The following is a 22,068-nucleotide window of genomic DNA, read 5'->3' on the forward strand; positions in this document are numbered from 1 at the left end:
TATCCCGAGCAGGCGTATTGATAAGACTTACCAGTGCTGTGTACACTCCACTTCTTTTAGAACAACCCCGGAAATGAAAGGATTTGTTTCAAAACAAAAGATTGGTGGTTTAGTCAGCCTTAATAATACTTCCCTAATGAAAAAAACGAAAATGAAAATGTTAAAGCGATACAGGCTACCAATGCAATCGATTGTGAATCGATTGCCACACTGAAGTTGCACAGGACGAATCACTTTTACACAGTGGCGGGGCGTCAGGGCCTTCAAGGCCTTCTCTGCTGGCCTAAGAAATATCTGAATCATATTATATTTTGTCCATCAATACTTATTATTCCAAATGGTCTGTTAGCTTCCTTTCATTGCTTTTCCCCCTGGTTGCACTGCTTCCTGATGTGTGTTTTCATATTGAAGTATTTAACCAATCACATTTCAGCCATTATTTGTTGCCAGATCAGATCTGCCTCAAAGTCTGCACAATCAGTTCTTGCGGGCTCTGCTGCATTAAACTAGACTGTTGCTTTTAACCAATCAGATTTCGAGTTGGCAACCCCACAATGACTTTTCATAGGCGTTAGCATTTTGCTGGCTGGGACATGTCATTGCTTTCACAAACTATGATTGGCTAGTAGGCGGGCCAAAGCAGTACCGAGGCAGCCGAGATCGCAAACTCCACCCACTATGGCCGACAGAAGCAAAAACAAATAGATTCTGTTTGCTCACAAAGCTATTTTCTAGACGGACTTTTTCAGGAAAAAAATGGACATTAAGAAAGGGCGGTCAACTCTGAAGCTAGCAAGCCTGTTACAGCCGGGAAAATGGTGTGTGGGGCACTTTCAGCGCGCTAACATAGCTCCACAAGCAAATAGTATATTGTTGTGTTGATTTAATGCAATTTTCAAAACGGACTATGCCGGAAATATGACAGGACAGGCTCGACTTTCATCATTAGCTTCGATGGCGATAGGAAAGAAGGAAAAAAGAAAGGAGGATGGATATTGTGTAAAAAGGATTTTTGGTGAGTAAAATTACAAATGTGGCTATATTCCTAAATAAAATTTCAATTGTGGGCCAAGTTCTGATATCTGAAAAGCTCCAGTGTTTGTATTTAAGCTCCAGTGTTTGTATTTAATCACAAAATGCTGCTAGGAAGTGGATTTTACCCCAGTTTAATTTTTGGCGTTTCACCATTGACGTCCATCGCTGTCTTTTCCCGGGAAAAATCACCCCCCTGGCCTGGTTGCAATGTCTCAAAAGCTCCAGTATTTGTATTCAATCAATAAATGATGCTAGGAAGTGGATTTTACCTAATTTTAGTGCATTTTTAGTCATTTCACGTATGGACGTATCGACGTTCATCGCTGTCTTTTTACCGGGGAAATTATACTCCGGGCCCGGTTCTGATGTCTAAAAAGCTCCAGTATTTGTATTTAATCAAAAAATGCTGTTTTCAGCTGGATTTTACCCCATTTTCGGGCAATCTTTGCCCGTACACCATTGACGTTCATCGCTGTCTTTTCCCGGGAAAATCACCCCCTGGCCTGGTTTTAATGTCTGAAAAGCTCCAGTATTTGTATTTAATCATGAAATGCTGCTAGGAAGTGGATTTTACCTCATCATTTTTGTGCATTAATTTATTGATTATTTTTTATGTGTTGCAGCTGTAGCTGCAGTAGAGGTTTTATACCCATAAAATAGTTTTTGAGGGTTGGATTGATACGTTGAAGGCGCTACCAGAAAATGCACCGCCCGCCATTGCTTTTACAGAACATGTAACTCGGATGATTCACAATGCACTCACGTTAGCGAATTCATCCAGTTTACAGTGTAGTTGAATCAAATGCGAAAGTAAGATGCGGAAGCTGTAGCGATGGTGTGATGAATTCTGAGGCATTTAAATTAGAAATTTGGTACTTTTCCAAAATGGTCGCTTCAAAAAAAAAATTAAGTGACCATTTTTTCGGATTTCCAGAGTTTTGTGAGGTTGTCAGGTAGCCCGGAGTTTGCGTTACTTGTCCGGGTAAACTCTGGAAATTCCGGAGAAGTTGGCAGTTTGGATTACTGTACTGTAGATTGTAGGTGTCATTCTCACGGCCCAGATTCGGGCCCCCAAATCATTTATCCTACTCATGAAAGAAAACTGTGTTTTTTACCAAAATAAAATGCAACTGAAAGACTGCTATGAAAGAACATTTTATGTACCGTGTTTTCACACCTATACGACGCACCACCTGAAAGTGTATTTTCTGTTTTTCGGCAATACAAAAGGTGCTTCGCTTCAAAGGATGCTCAGTGCTAGCATGACACACGTTAGCATTCATGCTACCGTATGTTTTAAAAAAGGCAACAGGAGAGAAAACTAAGTTTGATTTTGTTTGATTGACGTAATGTGTGTTCGCGAAAGTATAAGTATTCAAACATCTACGAATCTGCCAAAGTCCTCATCTTCTGTATTCCAATACAAAAAGCTCAGCCAAGTGGGCCAACAATGCTGGGTTCCATCTCATTGTCAGGGTCAGAGTTGTCGCCGTGGGGTTTCGTAATAGCGATTCCAGCTTTGACGAAAGCTCAAACTATTCTGTTCGCCGGCATTTTGGCCCAGACATCGACAATCCATTCTAAATCGTCACGTAACGCATGCGGTGCTGCCTGCCTATCTTTGTATGGAGAGTTAAAAGCGCTACGAGCACATGGAAGTCAAGTGCCTTGCCACTCGCCTGGGATGTTTTGAATGAATTATGCTTGGAATACGTGGGAGGCTATTTTTAGGGTGAAGGTCCTATGGGTTGATCGCAATAAGCAGTGTGTCGGCAAGAAATGAAACCAGTCAGGGTCACACAATTTTTTTAATTTAGCCCATAAACAAGGCGCACCGACTGATTGGGCGCCCCTTTCCTTCTTGGAGAACATTTTAGACTTTTAAGTGCACCCTATAGGTGTGAAAATACAGTACAGACGCCCCCCTGCTTACGAACATTCAACTTACGAACAACGGTACATACGAACATGTCTGCAAATTGCGTTTAAGTTGAAAAATGTTCGTAAGTCCAATTTTGTATTTTTTTCCGAGTAGTGCTTCTTTCCGCCGCTAATACCGACCCCTGGCGCTGTGAGGGCTCAGCTCACCCAGCATCGACCTTCTTCGTTGCAATGCGGAAGTGCGTGAACGTATCTCCAGTGCGCAAAGAACCTTTTTCATTTGTATCATGAAATATCTCGTGCATCCATTATTGAATATGGTTGATAAAAAGCGAAAGGCTTCTATTGAGGGAGTTGCAAAGAAGAGGCAAGCTATTTCATTTGAAACGAGTGGCAATAATAACGAAGCTTGATGCGCGTGAGAGTGGTGAGCGTTGCACGGTCAGTACCATTTATAAACATAAAGATCGAGCAGCAGGACCCAAATATTGAACGTTGCACAAAGTTTGCAAATCAATTGAATGATGCCATACAGTGCTACCGCATCATTTATGATAAAAAAAAGAAGAAAACTGTGCAATCGTCGTTAGATCGCTTCTTTCGCCCAGTTTCTAATACATAAATCTCTCTCTCTCTCTCTATACAGTACTGTACATATTCTCTCCATTTTATTAAATGTTTTTTTCAGTACAAACCAATTTGTGTTACTTATACAAGCCTTAAACATACAAATGCACTTATATAGGCCTTAAACAAATTATAATACAAAATATAGCACTGAATCAACTTACAAACAAATTCAACTTATGAACAATCGCTCGGAACCTAACTCGTTCGTAAGTAGGGGAGCGTCTGTAATAAAAAAGTGTATATATATTTTTCACATATTGAATACAGAGAGAATGGAGAATGCTTAATTTATTTTTGTTATTAAAAAGATTAGACCATATTATTCGGACTAAGATGCATTAGATTATAAAGTATACCACCAATTAAAAAATGTTTCATAAATAAGGCGCACCTGTAACAAGGCATATACAGTGGTACCTCGTCATACGACCGCTCGTCATACAATATTCTCGTCTTACGACGGAAATTTCGATCAAATACCGTAATTACTCGAATATAACGCGCACTCGAAAATAACACGCAGGTATAACTTTGGGCCAAAAAAATCTGGAAAAACGCAGTACTCGAATATAGTGCGCACCTAAAATTTCCCGCTGACGAAAATCAGAAATCTTACCTTTTTTTCTTCGTTTCACGATTGTTTTGTTCAAACAAATTTATTCATTAGAATCCTTCAAATGAAAAGTTCCTCTCTCTCTTTGTCTGTCCTCTCATACATCTCTTCGTTGAGAATCCTATCAACGTCCACGCTTCCTTCATCCACTTCCTCTTCCTCCCACAACACATCATCCGATTGGCTTTACGAGATGACGTAAAATCCGTGCGTCAAAGTGAGTTTGACAATGCTTTTTTCGATCGAAAATTTGTAATTTATTTTAGTTATTGATTATAACACTGAACTGAGAGAGGGTGAACTGAGACGGGTACGAGGCTAGAGGGGGGCAGTGGTGGTCTCGGCTTTACGAGATGACGTAAAATCCGTGCGTCGGCTCTACGAGATGACGTAAAATCCGTGCGTCAAAGTGAGTTTGACAATGCTTTTTTCGATCGAAAATTTGTAATTTATTTTATTCAATTCAATTTCAATTCAATTTATTTGGCAAGAAAAAGCACCAGGCTAAGGGCCATGTAACAAGACACAAAAAAAAAAAAAAAAAAAAAAAAAAAAAAAAAAAAAAAAAAAATAGTTTTTGATTATAACACGCACCCCCAACTATTGGAATTAATTATTTTGCAAAAACCTGCGTGTTATATTCGAGTAATTACGGTAATTCGCCTGTGATGCGGTCAAAATTTCGTGATGCGACCAAGCCAGGTGGCCATGGCACTGTCTTTTTTTTTGCATCTCTTTCGTGTATAAAATCTTTCTATGAGCACTGGGCAGACTTTGCATTTCCATACCCGTTTTCCCCCCACTTTGGCTACATTTACATACCAGGTAAACAACAATGGATCGGCAGAGTTTTGCAAAGAAAAGATCTGGAATATATGTACACTCGGTAATCAGACACGGGGAAGCGGCAAGTTCCAAACAACTCTTGATGCGTTCCTTTTGAAGGCTCCGGCGAAACGTTGGGGTGGGGCCAACCCGTTACAAAGGTAAAAAAGATTAAAACTAAATTAGAATTCAGTTTTGTTTGAAGTTACATTAAACGTTGAGTGTCTGTATATATTAATCCAAGTTAATTTAAATGTGTTTGTTCGTTTACGAGTGCCGTGGATAAAGTCCCCCCAACACCTCCCCCCGCCTCCGTGTGTGACGTTCCCGTCCCCTCCGCGAAATGCGTCTAATTTTACTTCTATTAAAAACATTTTATTACTATTAAACCACTCGTTATTTATTACTTTGTCAATACATGGCGAATTAGAAGAAATAAAACATGTTTTACACGAGTGCGGCGTTGCCATGGATAAAGTCCCCCCAACACCTCCCCCCGTCTCCGGGTGTCGTTCCCTTCCGATCTGCGAAATGCGTCTAATTTTACTTCTATTAAACACATTTTATTACTATTAAACCACTCGTTATTTATTACTTTGTCAATACATGGCGAATTAGAAAAAATAAAACATGTTTTACACGAGTGCGGCGTTGCCGTGGATAAAGTCCCCCCAACACCTCCCCCCCGCCTCCGTGTGTCGTTCCCTTCCCCTCCGCGAAATACGTCTAATTTTACTTCTATTAAACACATTTTATTACGATTAAACCACTCGTTATTTATTACTTTGTCAATACATGACGAATTAGAAGAAATAAAACATGTTTTACACGAGTGCGGCGTTGCCGTGGATAAAGTCCCCCCAACACCTCCCCCGCCTCCGTGTGTGTCATTCCCTTCCCCTCCGCGAAATGCATCTAATTTTACTTCTATTAAACACATTTTATTACTATTAAACCACTCGTTATTTATTACTTTGTCAATATATGGTGAATTAGAAGAAATAAAACATTTGTTCCAATCCAATATCCTGTTTTTGGTGTTTTTTCAGCGGGTTGGAACAAATTAATTTGTTTTCCATTCATTTCAATGGGAAACGTCCGCTCGAGTTACGAGAATCTTGTCATACGAGCTCAGTCTCGGAACGGATTACGATCGTATGTCGAGGTACCACTGTATACAGTGGTGCCAAAACATTTTGGCAGCCAAATGCTTTTATAAATTTCCCCAACTTAAAAAGATAAGATGCCAATAAATTTACTCATAGGTGTACGTACCTCTATGAGGAAAAAACTAATTTTATGATTTTTAAATATTTTATTTTGTGATCAATCAATATTTGGTTAATATCAAAAAGTGAATCTTAAAATTTTGTTATATGCAATGGAAGCATTTTTGCAGCAAAACTGCCTACCCGGATACAAATACGTAACCAGAAGCACAGATATGCAACCAAAGTCACAAATGTGTAAATGGTGTCACGTATATACAACAAATGTTACAAATGTCCAGACAAAGTGTCACGAATGCGCTACTCCATTCGCAAATGTGTAATTCAAGCTGCAGGTGAAAAACTAACTGTGTTTTATGTTTACCTAACTTCTTGGGTGAATTGGATTTTACATGTGGGTTTCGCTCCAGTCAGGTGGAATGATCTCACAATTTTGTGAATAAATTCACACATAAACCGCAAGAGTATAAGTCGCACCCCCGGTATATAAAAAAATTGTGACTTATGGTGTGGGAAATATGGTAAGTTGAGGTGGGACTCCCGTATCCATTTGTAGACGCTGATGCTTTATTTTTTAACTTCTATAAACAGATTTATGTTTAAAATGAGTTGGATTTATTTGATAAATACATAATAACGAACATTTACAGTGGTGTGGCACTTGTACATTTCTTCAATTGAACTTCACCTGTCTTGCTGGTTTGCTATACTAAATTTTCAAAATGAAATTGTCTACCCACATTTGCTGTCTTGTATGTGCAGTTTTAACTGGTGTGTGCCACATCCTAGGCTCCCCTGGAGTCTATGCCTAATTAGCATTCAGTCTGCTCCCATTTAGTCAACAATTTTTCAATACGGTTAATTTAAAATGAAAACGCTAATCAATGATCAATTTGCTAATACATTAGTTGTCAATTATCTGATTAATTGTGCGCACCCCACATTTGCAGACATAATGGAAATAAATGGATTAAAAGTATGTGGGAAAAGATGACTTTGACACCACTACTGTGGATTTATTAATATTAAGTGGTGCTACTTGGACCCCTGGTAATTTCAGGTTTAGATATATATTTATATTGAAAAAAATGTTAAAATCTCTGACGAGTGGCCCGAGGCAGAAAATCCCCCAGCCGGAAACATTCTAATGCTGTGTTTCCTAACCACAGTGCCATGAGCGCTGGACAAGTGTGCTGCAGGAAAGTCATACATTGTAATATTCCGACATTAATATTGAACTTTTACGAGGTAAAAATTAAAATATGACGAACATTAAATAATACATTGTACTATTACAAGATTCAAATAGTAATACTCTTACAATAAAGTAATTTTGTTGCTTATTTTTCAGTAACGTGAACCGAAAGTTGTTTGGCTTTGCAGGCTTCAACATTTGTCGATGTTAAGTCTGTGTGAGCACAAAACTGCTCTTCGTATAATGTTAGGAGATTTAAGTAATATTAGAACTACAAGACAGTCGAAATGTTGCAAGATTTAAGTCGTTTTCTTGTATTTACGTCACGTGAACCGGGAATTGCTTGGTTTCAAGCACATCAACTTTTGGCAACATAAAGTCTGTGTATGCATAACATTGCTTTTCACGTAATATTAGGAGATAAGTAATATTGGGAGTAAAAACATTTGTTTACCCTTGATTTAGTCAGCGAGTACCCATTGAGATCAAGATCTCTTTCGTAAGGGTGACCTGGCGACAGTCATGCTCACACTCATATCTAGGAGCACTTTAGAGTGTTCAAACATCCTATCATGGATGTTTTTGGAAAGTGGGAGGAAACCAGAGTACCCGGCGAAAACCCACGCGGGCCTGGAGAGAACAAGCAAACTCCACGCAGCGAGGACCAACCTGGGATCTTACCCTCGACCCCAGAACTGTGAGGGCGACAGGCTAACCACTCAGCCGGTGGGCCGCCTAACATAAAATTATGAGATTAAAAATGTTTAATTACTTATTTTTACATCATGGAAGTTGTTCAGGGTCTGCAAAAAGCGACTTTTGTTGACATTAGGTCGATGTGAAAAATTAGATCTTTAATCATTTTTGGGGTTTACAGTGGTACCTCGACATACGAGCGTAATCCGTTCCGAGACTGAGATCGTATGACATGGTTCTCGTAACTCGAGCGGACGTTTCCCATTGAAATGAATGGAAAAAAAATTAATTCGTTCCAGCCCTCTGAAAAAACACCCAAAACAGGATATTGGATTGAAAAAATGTTTTATTTCTTCTAATTCCCCATCTATTAACAAAGTAACACATAACTAGTGGTTTAATAGAAATAGTGTTTAATCTAACTAAAATTGGGCGGATTTTGCCGAGGGGAGAGGGGCACAAAAAGGGGCGGGGGGCTTCGTTTTTTTTTCCACACAACGCACTCATAAACGGAACAAACACTCCACCCTCACGTTCGCTATCGATGGGCTGTTTGCTGTCGTACTATTCCCTTCAAAATATTCCGAAAATGATGCACACAAATGTCCTCACAATCGGATAACGCACGACCACTTGCCATTGGAGCTTCGGGGGCGCTGGCTAGCGGCTCCTTTTAGCTTGTAGCATCTGTGTTCGCATCCCCTCGAGCGGCGCCTATGATAGAGTTGCTACCGGGGATGCTGTTGCGAGCCAGTGCCCCTGATGTTCTTATGAGCAGCCAACGAGCAGCAGTCTTTTATCAGCGATCGATCCGCTGCTCATGGGAGCTTCGGGGGCGCTGGCTAGTGGCTCCTTTTAGCTTGTAGCATCTGTGTTCGCATCCCCTCGAACGGCGCCTATGATAGAGTTGCTAACGGGGATGCTGTTGCGAGCCAGTGCCCCTGATGTTCTTATGAGCAGCCAACGAGAAGTAATATAATACTCCTCGTATTAGATAAAAATAACAGGAAATGCAGCAGCTGAGCTTACCCACGTATTGATTGTGGGTAAAGTTTTATTCTGAGTGCCATTGCCTGTCGGCGTTGTGTGCACGAGTATACTTCATTACCCAGAAAGCCCTCTTTTCCCCACGCATCCGCGTTGTGCGTTTCCTGGTCTGAATAACTCATCCGGTGCTCGTAAATATTGTTATACACAAAAGATATGCAAAAAAAAAATGCCATGGCCACCTGGCTTGGTCGCATCACGAAATTTTGACCGCATTACGGGCGAATTATTTGATCGAAATTTCCCCCGTATGACGAGGTACCACTGTATTTGATTCCTGTTTATAAAACGTTGATCATAAACATTGTTAAAATACGAGACAGTTTTAAATTAGAAGATTTTCTGATGGTGCTGTGCCTTGGGATTTTTTTCAATGCAAAAAGTGTGCCACGGCTCAAAAAATGTTGGGAAACATTGATGCACTCTATTGATCGCTAATAATATGGTATAGACTGTCAGAGAAATCAAGCACTTTATTAATGCTTTAAACTTACAGTTTGTGTACAAGGTGATTGCGTAGGTCTTGGGTGACATGTTCATGCCAGGCTTTCCTGGTGCCTGTGGAGGAGATGGGAGCTGCTGTGGGTAGGTTGCCCATTGTGCCTACAGCTGACCCATCTGACAACAGCTGACTAAAGTTGGGAGAAACAAGATGAAAAGTTACATAGACTATAAAGGTTTTATTCTAAAGAATTAAAATAAATAATTTCCACGTAGCTGTATGCAACAGGTAAAATTACTGACTTATTAGTGTTGAGTGTATTTGGAAGTGAGTCAATGTGCAAGCTGGTCTGTTCTGAAGTGGTCACACCCATTGCGCTGCCTGTAAGGGCCATCTGGTTGCCTGTAACAACACAATGGTGTGAGTACACATCTGTGATTTTTTTGTGTAATAATACGAGTTCAACTCCCTAGCTGTATACAAATTTAGGTGGCAAATTGTCAAGTAAACACAACTAGGAAAGACAGCCGGCAGAAAATTCGAGATGAGACAAACATTTCTGACTTTACCAAGTGCATTAATGGATCTCATCTGTTGAGGAAGCTGTTGTTGGGCCTGAACATTCTGTGCACCTGCAGGCTGCCCAGGACCAGAGGCTTGCTGGGAATGGGCCTGGCCAGTGGCTTGGGTACCATAAGGCAGCCCAAGTGCTGCGTATGCTCTCTGCATGGAGCTCGGGTCTATGGGAGTTGAGGTATTGATGGTAGGGGTACTTGACTGGCCCACAACCACAGTAGACATGGAGTTCTGGAGACTAGTATTGGGGGAACTCAGCATAGCTAAAGAAAAGAGTCACAGCAGCACTGATTGTGTGTTTTTAAACATACATTTTTTAAAAGCAATAAAGTCTACATAATATTGAGTTTAAGTTTATTCTATAAGTAAATTAATGAATACTGAAAGAAAATAAAGCACTACAACAACAAACACTACAGAACATAAATGGACCAATGCCAAACGTTTCAACAAATTAACTCCAGTGAAAAACAGTCGATCTTTAAGACATGAATAAACATTTATAAAATTCTAAGAAGTCAGCAGTGTTTTGCTTCTACTTACGCTGCTGTGTGCGCTTGTCGCTGGCGTTCTTCAGCGGCAGGCAAACCGGACAGTCATGACGCGTGCAATTTTTCCAGTGGGAGATGATCTGTCTGGATGATGCACAATGAGCCACTGCAGAGAAAAAATACAAGTATGATTCATATTGCAATAGTTTTTCCGCAACGAATAATAGAACCTATTAAACAGTTGTGTTGAAAAACCATGGGGATTGGGAGGATATGTTGACCGCTGCAGGGGATCAGTCAATCGTGTTTGACCTCAGTGTGCCGCACGTGTTCATAAGTACAGATAAAGTAAACAACATGGAGATTTCCGTGACCGGACATTTCGTCGATGGACACTTCGTCGCCGGACGCTTCGTCGCCGGACGCGTCGTCAAACGGACGCTACGTCAAACGGACGCTTCGTCGCCGAACAGTTCGTCAACCGGACACTTCGTTGACGGACAATTCGTCGCCGGACACTTCGTCGACGGACACTTCGTCGCCAGACAGTTTGCCTAACCTTAACCACTATTAAAGAAGACAAAGAAAATTCACATATTCTTTATTAAAGAAAATAAAACAGCAAAAACTCGCTCGACAACACAAACACATTAACATTTGGGCGTGTGCAAAATGGCTTGTCTCTAAACACACTACGCACGAAACGGTTCCTACATTGAGCACTCCATTTTTAAAATAAGTCAATAAATAAAAGTATTTTATTAAAAAGACTACGGAAATTCACATATTCTTTATTAAAGAAAATAAAACAGCAAAAACTCGCTCGAAAACACAAACACATTAACATTTGGGCGTGTGCGTACTAAATGGGCTCGTCTCTAAACACTACGCACGAAACGGTTCCTACCTTCCTATTATTTTAAAAATGGAGTGCTCAACGTAGGAACCGTTACCTGCCTAGTGTATTAAGAGACGAGCCCATTGAGTACGCACACGCCCAAATGTTACCGTTTGTGTTGTCGAGCGAGTTTTTGCTGTTTTATTTTCTTTAATAAAGAATGTGGATTTCCTTTGTCCCCTTTTTAATAAAAAATTTAATAAAATATTTTTTTTATTGCCTTTTATTTTAAAAATGGATCGCTCAACGTAGGAACCGTTTAACGTAGGAACCGTTTCGAGCGTAGTGTGTTTAGAAACGAGCCCATTTAATATGCACACGGCCAAATGTTAGTGTTTGTCTTGTCGAGCGAGTTTTTGCTCCGAAGTGTCCGGTCGACGGACTGTCCGTTTGACGAAGCGTCCGTTTGACGAAGCGTCCGTTTGACGAAGCGTCCGTTTGACGAAGCGTCCGGCGACGAAGTGTCCGTCGACAAAATGTCCGGGTACCGAGATTTCACTTGGATCTTATAGTGGGTAGGCTCGGTGTTGTCCTGCATCTTATAATTGCTCATTTTGGTTGTGTTATAGTCCTTTCGCTTTCATGGGCTGTGTGTGCCCCTCTATTGCCAACTTTGCTCAGCTGTATCTCACTATCTTCTTCGTCTACTGAATGTTGGTCTGGAACTAGTGTTCATGTCACATCAGCACCTGCGTTCTTTGCGGCGTTCGAAAGATGGAATTGCAGTTTATATTTATCGTCTATTATTGAAAGTTTTTGTTATTGGTGTTGACAAAATTATTTGCCAATAATTACCATTATTGTTTTATCGCCCAGGTCGTTATAATATTTAGGATTTTTTACACTATCCGATGGCAAACAATTTACCAACAGTATAGGGGTCTAAATAAAGAGGATTTAAGTTTTAGAACAGGTTGTAGAGGAACATGAGGCCTCAGTCAATTAACTGAAAATGCTTTCCATGACTTGGATTGTTGGAACTTTGCCATGCACTTATTGTGAAACTGAAAGTATCTCAGCCTGAGTGTCACATACACTTGACCATTGAAATGGCACTATTAGCAGTATAGAGGAATACCTTGACATACGAGAAATTAGAAATACAGTGGTACCTCGTCATACGACCGTTCGTCATACGGAATGCTCGTCTTACGGGGGAAATTTCGATCGAATAATTCGCCCGTGATGCGGTCAAAATTTCATGATGCGACCAAGCCAGGTTGCCATGGCATTTTTTTTTGGCATATCTTTCGTGTATAACAATATTTACGAGCACCGGATGAGCTATTCAGACCAGGAAACGCACAACGCGCATGCGCGGGGAAAAGAGGGCTTTCTGGGTAATGAAGTATACTCGTGCTCGCAAAAGCATCCCCGGTAGCAACTCTATCATAGGCGCCGTTCGAGGGGGTGCGAACACAGATGCAACAAGCTAAAAGGGAGCCGCTAGCCAGCGCCCCCGAAGCTCCCATGAGCAGCGGTGCGATCGCTGATAAGACTGCTGCTCGTTGGCAAGTGGTCGTGCGTTCTCCGATTGTGAGGACATTTGTGTGCATCATTTTCGGAATATTTTGAAGGGAATAGTACGACAGCAAACAGCCCATCGATAGCGAACGTGAGGGTGGAGTGTTTGTTCTGTTTACGAGTGCGTCGTGTGGAAAACAAACCGAAGCCCCCCGCCCCTTTTGTGCGTCTCTCTCTCCCCTCGGCGAAATCCGCCCAATTTTAGTTAGATTAAACACTTTATTTCTATTAAACCACTCGTTATTTATTACTTTGTCAATATATGGCGAATTATAAGAAATAAAACATTTTTTTCAATCCAATATCCTGTTTTTGGTGTTTTTTTCAGAGAGTTGGAACGAATTAATTTGTTTCCCATTCATTTCAATGGGAAACTTTACCTCGAGTTACGAGAATCTTGTCATACGAGCTCAGTCCCGGAACGGATTAAGCTCGTATCTCGAGGTACCACTGTACGAGGAAAATTCCGAGCAAAATTTTGCGTTCAGATACGAGACAAATTTGAGATAGGAACATACAAGATGATTCCCTATGTGGCCGTCCGGGTGGGCAAGTATGCGAGAGGCTGCTTAAGAGAACAGCATCGCTCTGTCTTTCTCGCCACATCACCCTCGCATAAAGATATCTACGAGCACCGGGCTACAGCTACGAGATACAGCTAAGCCATACAGGTTGCATTTTTTACTGGAGATAGCATGACCGAGTCGATAATCTGCGAAAAAGACAGCAGAATCTACATGGACTTGAAAGCAGCGGAACCTTTCCAAGCAGGCCATGGTTGGTTCGATAATTTAAAAAAACAAACTGGGATACAGAGGTATGGCGACGCAGCAAGTTCCAACTCGAAAGCCACGGTGGAATACATTAACATCTTTGCCTTGGTTATCGCAAAAGACATTTTTATTTAGTGTAACGTAAGATAAAAACTTATTTTTAAGTGTGTACAGCGTGGCCGGATGATTCGCTGAAAGACGTTTCGCCGACGGACGTTTGACAGAGGGACAGGTCGCCGAATGGACGTTCCACCGAATGGTCAATCGGCCGAACGGCCGCTCAGCCGAGGGGAAGTTTCGCCGGCGCGCTCGCCCCGCCCCCGGATCGTGTGTGTACAAGTTTTTCAACCTCGGCCCGCGGGCCATTTACGGCCGTTACAGATAACATTCATTTAGAAATAACAAGGGCATGTACTGCCTGCCCCCCGCAATAATAAGGGCATGTACTGCCCCCCGCTGGGCATATTTCTAAATACAAGTACACAGCATATAATGACAGCAATCATGTTAAATCCATCCATAAAACAGCATTTAATGATCAAATACTGGAGCTCTTTGGAGATTAGAACCGAGCCCATGGAAGTGAATTCCTCGGTAAAATGTCGCGATAAGGCAAAAAAACGTCTATATACGACCATTCGCCAAACGGCTCAAAATGCGTTTAATGATGAAATACAAATACTAGTATTGTATATACAAATACTAGTATTTGTATTTAATCATTAAACGCTGTTTTCGGCAGGATTTGACCGAATTTGAGAGCATTTTGAGCCGTTTGGCGAATGGCCCTGTTCTTAAAATGGCCGACAAGCGACGACGTCTAGCTCCGTTGCCTCACAACGCGCATCGGATATCTAGTCTGTATACACAATACCTATGGGAATACCAAGCAAAAAAAAAAGGAAAACGACGAAGAATGTGAATTTCCTTTGTCTTCATTTAAATAAAATACTAGTATAAAATACAATACTAGTATTGTGTGTATATACTAGTATTTGTATTTATTCATTAAACGCTGTTTTCGGCTAGATTTGACCGAATTTGAGAGCATTTTGACATCGTCACGATATTTTACCGAGGAATTCACTTCCCTGGGCTCGGTTCTAATGTCCAAAGAGCTCCAGTATATGTATTTGATCATTAAATGCTGTTTTATGGATGGATTTAACAATATTGCTGTCATTATATGCCGTGTACTTGTATTTAGAAATATGCACAGCGGGGGGCAGTACATGCCCTTATTATTGCGGGGGGCAGGCAGTACATGCCTTTGTTATTCCTAAGTGAATGTTATCTGTAACGGCCGAAAATGGCCCGCGGGCCGAGGTTGAAAAACTTGTACACACACGATCCGGGGGCGGGGCGAGCGCGCCGGCGAAACTTCCCCTCGGCTGAGCGGCCGTTCGGCCGATTGACCGTTCGGTGGAACGTCCATTCGGCGACCTGTCCCACTGTCAAACGTCCGTCGGCGAAACGACTTTCAGCAAATCATCCAAGCACTGTGTACAGTAATCTAAGTTAATTTAAGTTAAATTGAAAGTTTATGTTACGAGGGCATTGCCCTTCGTCAAGTCTCTCTCCTGTCCTCTCTCTCATCCGTGTTAAGATTCTACCTTCTGTCTGTACTGAGTAATGTCACATTTTAGTATTGAAGATCATACCCACTAGATATGTATTTGTTACTTTGTGAGTAGGTGGTGAATTAGAACAAATAAAAAGATGTTTTCTCAGAGGGCGCGAACGGTTTAATTTGTTTATATTTATTTTCTATGGGGAAAAATTGATTTCAGATACGAGTACGACAGCTAAACCTACCTTGTTGCGAACTGAAAGATATGTCACGATGCTATTGATCACAGCATGAGAGGGTATCATAACTCTTGAGTTTGGTGATTTTTTGTTACGGATTTAGAATTAGACACCAAAATGTTTTTATTCAGTCTGGTTGGTTACCAGAGGTGGCTTTAAAACCAGTAACACATTGATACTGGCTTTTGGTTGGCAATCCTATGCCTCAAAATAATTACCGTATTAACTCGCATATAAGCTGCATGTGTGTATAAGCTGCACCCTAAAAATTGCCTTGAATTTTTTTAATTTTACAATTTCTTGCATATAAGCCGCCCCATGAAATATCAAATTATTCAATTTGAAAAAAAGAAATAAGCCTATCTTGATGAGAACCTGATACTTTCTAATTACAGAAATTAAAATTTTCTTACCAGAAGTTTAAGATGTTGTGGCAGCCATATTACTTCTAATGTCAAAATATCTCAATTTTTTCGATGGTTCATATTACTCCAATAGTTGTTACTTTCGAACAAGAAATACTACGAAAAAAATCAAAGTGGGATTTTGTTCCATTTCAAAATCAAGGCTATTCGCGTCTGGCCAGTTGGAGCACGTTTAAATAGGTTTAGACGTCAGCGCCCTAGGTAAGATGGCTGTGCCCCGAGCAAGCAGTGACAGGAACGTCAGTTTTTTTACGTTTTATGCAAGGTTTTTTTTCTTGAAATTCATTCATAGACGTCAAAATAAATTTTGTTAAGCGTTTTATCTATGTATCTGTTCTCTATTTTGAAATAAATGACCGTATCAGCATTCGCTTGTGCCATGACGTCACGGCGCACGCAACGGCGCAATTTTGTCGTGATGTCATTGTGTCACGGGGCCATCAATTTGCAGTTTTTTTGCATGTTGTCTTTTTATGCGCATATAAGCTGTACCCTTGATTCAGTCATCATTTTTTTGTCCGACAAAAGCAGCTTATATGCGAGTAAATACGGTATATATGGTACTTTGAGAAATTATCTACAAGAAGCGGAATAGATCAATAGTGGAAAATTTTAGCAGTTTTCCAGAGTCTTAAATCCCCCCTTCTGAAAATTCCACCGAAATGTCAGCCACTTGTCGAGGTGCTCGTCCTAAATACACCAACATACCCTGGCATGACTTCCCAGCTTGACAGTGAGTCATGTGGTTGAGGACGTTCTTCATTGTGCGGCAATGAGGTAGGATACAGGGCCGCGATTCTCCATTGGCCTGCTCACGTCGCTGGCACTTGTGTGCATGCAGCAGCAGGACCAGCTGCTGCTGGATCAGCTTGCGCTTTTCTGGATCGGCTGTCGGACCGGCTGAGGGAGCGGCCACACTTCCACCGCCAGACAATGGCAACATGGCTGTCTGTTGTTGCTGTTACATGGATGAAAGAAATACAGGTGTATAACGAGTGTTCGTGTTGTTCCAATAACCTACACAAATAATATCCGATTACTGTATTTTTTGGACTATAAATTTTACCTGAGTACAGTAATCCCTCGAATACCGTGGATAATGAAGACCAGATATGGCCACGATAATCGAAAATACGCAAAGTAGGATCACCCTATCTATTACTACCATAATACATGTTCTCGTGCCTATACAGAAATGCAAGTATACAAGTACAATTATCAAGAAGTGCATTTATTAAATATTACACCAATAAGCATATAAAAAGACTAATATTAATATCTAAATATAATCTATATATAAAAAATGTGAATACTTTACTGTACTAACAGTGAAAATAGTTCCCCTCCGCTGAATTTAATTCCTTTTTAAAAACTGGTTATGGACATGGCCGCGATCAACTAAAAACCGCAAAGTAGGGTCACCCCTATTTAAAAAAATATATATATATTTTTTTAACTTCAGTGCTGAGTCATAGTAGCAAGCGGAGGACAGGGGAGTGGCTTCCGCTTGCGAGTTGCAGCGTGGATTTTAACATTTTTATGAACTTTAACAAAAATTGCTTCAGTGCGGAGTTCTCTGTTTTCCACCATTTGCCTAGTAGTAAGCGGAAGACGGGAATGGCTTCCGCTTGCGAGTTTCAGCATGGATTTTCACATTTTTATGAACTTACAAAAAAAAAAATTCCCCCAGAAAAAAAAATCCACAATATAGTGAAACCGCAATATTCGATGGATTACAGTATTCAGATAATAACAAAGACTTTGAAATCAAATAAAAAAAATAAAAATCAAACCAGACGGGGTGGACGTGGGAAAACATGGATCATGAGACATGGGCATAACAACGCAGACGATCCGACAGGTGACCTCAATGGGCAATCACATGGACAGGTCACATAGGGGGAAAAAAAATAAACCCAATCCCTAACAAACTTTGCCTCAAACTGTGAGCCATATATAAAGTTTCTAGCCGATTTCTCAAAGTATTAGGACCAGGTTCTTCATCGTTATTGCCGTCAGTATTTGGGATGAAATTAAACTTTCACCTCGCTCTTCCACGTTGTCCAGCCGTTAATTACCCGTCAGGGAGCTCTATTTTTGGATAAGACAACGACGTCAGTCCCTTGCCCGGACTTAAATGGAAACTAAGCTTCCGCATTGTTCCTCCGCAGCATCCAGCAATCTTAGCCGCCCAAAGGGTTCTATTTTCGACAAGGCCGATGGCGTCTGCCGTAACATCGTCCAGAGCTTGCACTTTGAACCATTTCTGTGAAATTCCACCGTCAGTTCCGCTACCACGAGGCTCCCGGAATCCACTGAACAAGCTCTATTTTCGGTTCAGGACCACGGCGTCCGCCGCAACGTCGCCCAGGGCTCGCATTGCTGAAAAAAATCCCCCTTCACCGAGGATCTCTGACGTCCAGTTCGCCGAGCAAGCTCTATTTTCAAATAAGCGCCACGACGTCCGGTGTAAGGTCACACGGGGCTCACATTTCTGATAAAAATCCACCCGCACAGAGGCTCTTGGCCCGCTCAGAGAGCTCTATTTCTGGATAAAAATGACAGCAACCGCCCGGTGCCTGCCATTTTTTTCCTCGGTGCTGAGTTGAGTGACAGTCCTCTGTCTTCAGCCAGTTTCTTAGTGGCAAGTGGAAGACAGGGAAGTGTCTTCCGCTTGCGAGCTTCAGCGTGAATTTTGACATTTTTATGAACTTTTTGGATTTGGATACTTAATATGAAAAAAATGCTACGTACTGACGTGGCAAAGGATGACAGTAGAGGAGTATGGCAGCTGCTTTGACTGATGGAAGGACCCCGAAATGAGAGTCTGCAACCCTACCCACAATGAGACACTTAGTTTGAAACGTGGTCAGATTCTTTTTTTTTAATTTAATTATTTTAGCAAAAAAGAATATGTAATGTTGATTTTTTTCCCTTAATTTTGCACCGATTAATGCAAAAAAAAAAAGCAACCTGTACGGCCGGTGCTCGTAGATATTTTTCCGCGAGGGGGATGCGGCGAGAAAGACAGAGCAATGCTGTTTTCATAAGCAGCCTCTCGCATACTCGGTCACCCGGACGGCCGCTCCACATCTCAAATTTGTCTCGTATCTCAGAGTAAAAATTTGCTCGGCATTTTCCTCGCATCTCAAATTTCTCGTATGTTGGGACACTCGAATGTCAAGGTATTACTGTATATCAAAGTAATTGCCCCACTATTCTTTAGAATAGTAACAGATGATTTTGGACAAAAACAGTTTCAATTACAAAAATTGAGATGACCCCTTTGACAAAATCAAAATCGTGGTTTAACTTTGCGTGTTTTTAACAACTATGTGAATCTCTTATTGGGTCCAAACAGTTTACATCTATTCACCCATTAATCTTCTGTTCCACTTTATCTTCCTGAGTGTAATACCATATCTATATAAACTACATAACGCGCAAAATGATGTACCAAAAAAACTAAAGCAAAGTTCGGGTGTGCATTGTACATGTGGTCTTTGCTTTTATGACCAAATTCCGGTGAAAAACTGCCCTCCGCTGGTGGAAAAGTCCCCTACGCAGCCGTTATAATGGGAGACGAAAAACCTGTCATTGTCCGCCAGATTACGCGCACGAGCCCGTTCTACCAGGGCAATTTTCGGGAGATATAATCTATCTTTTACAAAAGCCAGTCCTCTCCAAATAGCCTTCACCAAGTTTAAGGGGAGGGTAAAATAAAAAAAGTTGCTCCAGAGAAACGTTGGCCGGGCAGCCACTCACTAGAGTCCGCTCAGGGAGCGCTATCCTCGCTCAAGAAGAATGGAATCAATTGTTTGGTGAATCTGATGATGATGAATCAGACTTTGAATTATTTTAAAAATTATGATGAATTAGACTTAAAGGATTTAAAATTGTAAATTCCATTTGAGAATTGTGTTCATACTGGTAGTTTGTTTAACCAAGTTTCATACCATATGTTGTGAATAAATGTTTTGTCATTGCAACATGTGTTCAGCATTTGCCAGTTACCAATACTGGTGCAATCCGTGGTGTGAGCTGAGAAAAAGTGAAAAAAAAAATGTATACCAATTTTTAGTCACAAATTATGGGTGCCCATTATACACGGAGGAGTGCACGTCATACTCTAATAAGTACAGTAATCGTTGGGATCTCCCACCCATTGTTCATAGTAAGGTCACGTAATAATATGTGACAGTCACATACCATGTTTGGCACACTGTTGACAGCTGCCACCTTCAGTTCATTCAAGAAAGGTGGTAGACTGTTACCAAGGGCGGCCTTATGTTGGATCTGTTGCTGAGTGTTGAGCTGCTGGCCAGGCCCTACCGTGCCCTGTCCATAAGGCTGAGTCACAAAAGGACCCCCATTGGTTCCAAGACTCATCTGGATCAAAGCAAACACGAGAAATTCATGACTTTACAGCTTAAAATTAAAAATAACAAAAACTAGAACCCTTCCCTGAACAATACTGACCCGTACAGGTTAGTGTGTTGAAAAGAGAAAATGCTAAAAGCAGCGGTACAACACACTAACATGGACAAATGCGCATTGTTGTCATCACAAGCCCTAACAGCTTTCTGGCCCGCCTTAACCACTAATTAAGTTAGTTGGCTTCCTATTTTAGCAAGGACAAATACCATATGTACTCGCATATAAGCCGCCCATGCGTATAAGCCACACCCTGAATATTGCCATGATTTTTTTAATATTACAATTTCTCACGTATAGGCCGCCGCCCCCCTGATTCCCAATTTTCACATCCATATTCATGGTTTTAATAGGGAGTAAAAATGTGTCACTTTGAAGGGAAAATCTTAAGAAAAATGATGACAAGTGGTATCTCTGAGATACTATAGGAATCAAAAGTACATTATTAGGGTCAATATCATAAGTTAATATGCCTGTCTTTGTAAATGCAAAATATCAAATTATTCAATTTAAAAAAAGTAATGTCTATCTTGCCATATTGCTTCTAATGTCAAAATATCTCAATTCTTTCGATGGTTCATATTACTCCAATAGTTATAATAATAATCAATATTAGCGAATTAGCTTAGCATTGCGACGTTCTTTGATAGCGCTCATCTACCCAGATACTCCGGTCAGAGAGTGAGACGAAGGCACACAGATAACTCTTCTTTTATATCAATTACAATTAATTGACAATGTAGAGCATTCTTCTTTGACAACGCATTACAGTCAACTTTAATGAACACTGAATCAAACTCCGCTGGAAACGTTTGCGGTGCGCTCTACGAAAGACTACAACTCAAACTGCAACTATAGGACCCCAAGCTGTCCGCCTAGGTGCCTGAACGAAAAGGATATAACCTGCTTTTTAATGAAAACAACGGAAAACATAGGAAATTTATAACAATCAAAGTGGAATTTTGTTTTATTTCAAAATCAAGGCTACTCGCGTCTGGCCAGTGAGAACACGTTAAACTAGGTTTATACTTCAGCGGCCTAGGTAATATGGCTGCCTGGGACCCAGGCAAGATGGCTGTGCCCCGAGCGAGCAGTGACGGGAACGCGAGTTTTTTCACGTTTTATGCAAGATACGTACGTTTTTTCTTGAATTTCATTCACATGCGTAAAAATAAATTTTGTTTAGCGTTTCATCCGTTTATCTTTTCTCTATTTTGAAATAAATGAAAGTCGTGACGTCACACGCCGACGCAGCGGCCATTTCTGTCCTGACGTCGTGTCACGGCGCCGACAATTTGCTGTTTTTTGCATGTCGTGTTTTTATGCGCATACAGACGCTCCCCTACTTACGAACGAGTTAGGTTCCGAGCGATTGTTCATAAGTTGAATTTGTTTGTAAGTTGCTCAGTGCTATATTTTGTATTATAATTTATATTTAAGGCCTATATAAGTATATTGAAGGTTTATATAAGTGCATTCGTATGTTTAAGGCTTGTATAAGTAACACGCATTGGTTTGTAATGAAAAAAATAAATAATAATAAAA

The 22,068-nt window shown here is 40.8% G+C and overlaps 1 protein-coding gene across 4 annotated transcripts in view; it reads right to left on the bottom strand.

Moving 5' to 3' along the window:
- The window catches only part of crebbpa (CREB binding lysine acetyltransferase a), a 104,919-nt gene that overhangs the window by 49,557 nt on the left and 33,294 nt on the right, over window positions 1-22,068 (bottom strand). For 3 of the 4 annotated variants that reach the window (XM_077606165.1, XM_077606163.1, XM_077606162.1), the window contains exons 3-8: window positions 20,299-20,478; window positions 16,798-17,047; window positions 10,713-10,826; window positions 10,163-10,432; window positions 9,896-9,995; window positions 9,646-9,783 (exon numbers count right to left, since the gene is read on the bottom strand). In XM_077606165.1, coding sequence (XP_077462291.1) covers window positions 9,646-9,783; window positions 9,896-9,995; window positions 10,163-10,432; window positions 10,713-10,826; window positions 16,798-17,047; window positions 20,299-20,478 — 1,052 coding nt within the window. The remainder of the gene's footprint in view (window positions 1-9,645; window positions 9,784-9,895; window positions 9,996-10,162; window positions 10,433-10,712; window positions 10,827-16,797; window positions 17,048-20,298; window positions 20,479-22,068) is intronic. The other variant, XM_077606164.1, reaches the window with a different exon arrangement.

Source organism: Stigmatopora argus, chromosome 7, assembly GCF_051989625.1.
Source record: "Stigmatopora argus isolate UIUO_Sarg chromosome 7, RoL_Sarg_1.0, whole genome shotgun sequence".
Taxonomy (NCBI): Eukaryota; Metazoa; Chordata; class Actinopteri; order Syngnathiformes; family Syngnathidae; genus Stigmatopora; species Stigmatopora argus.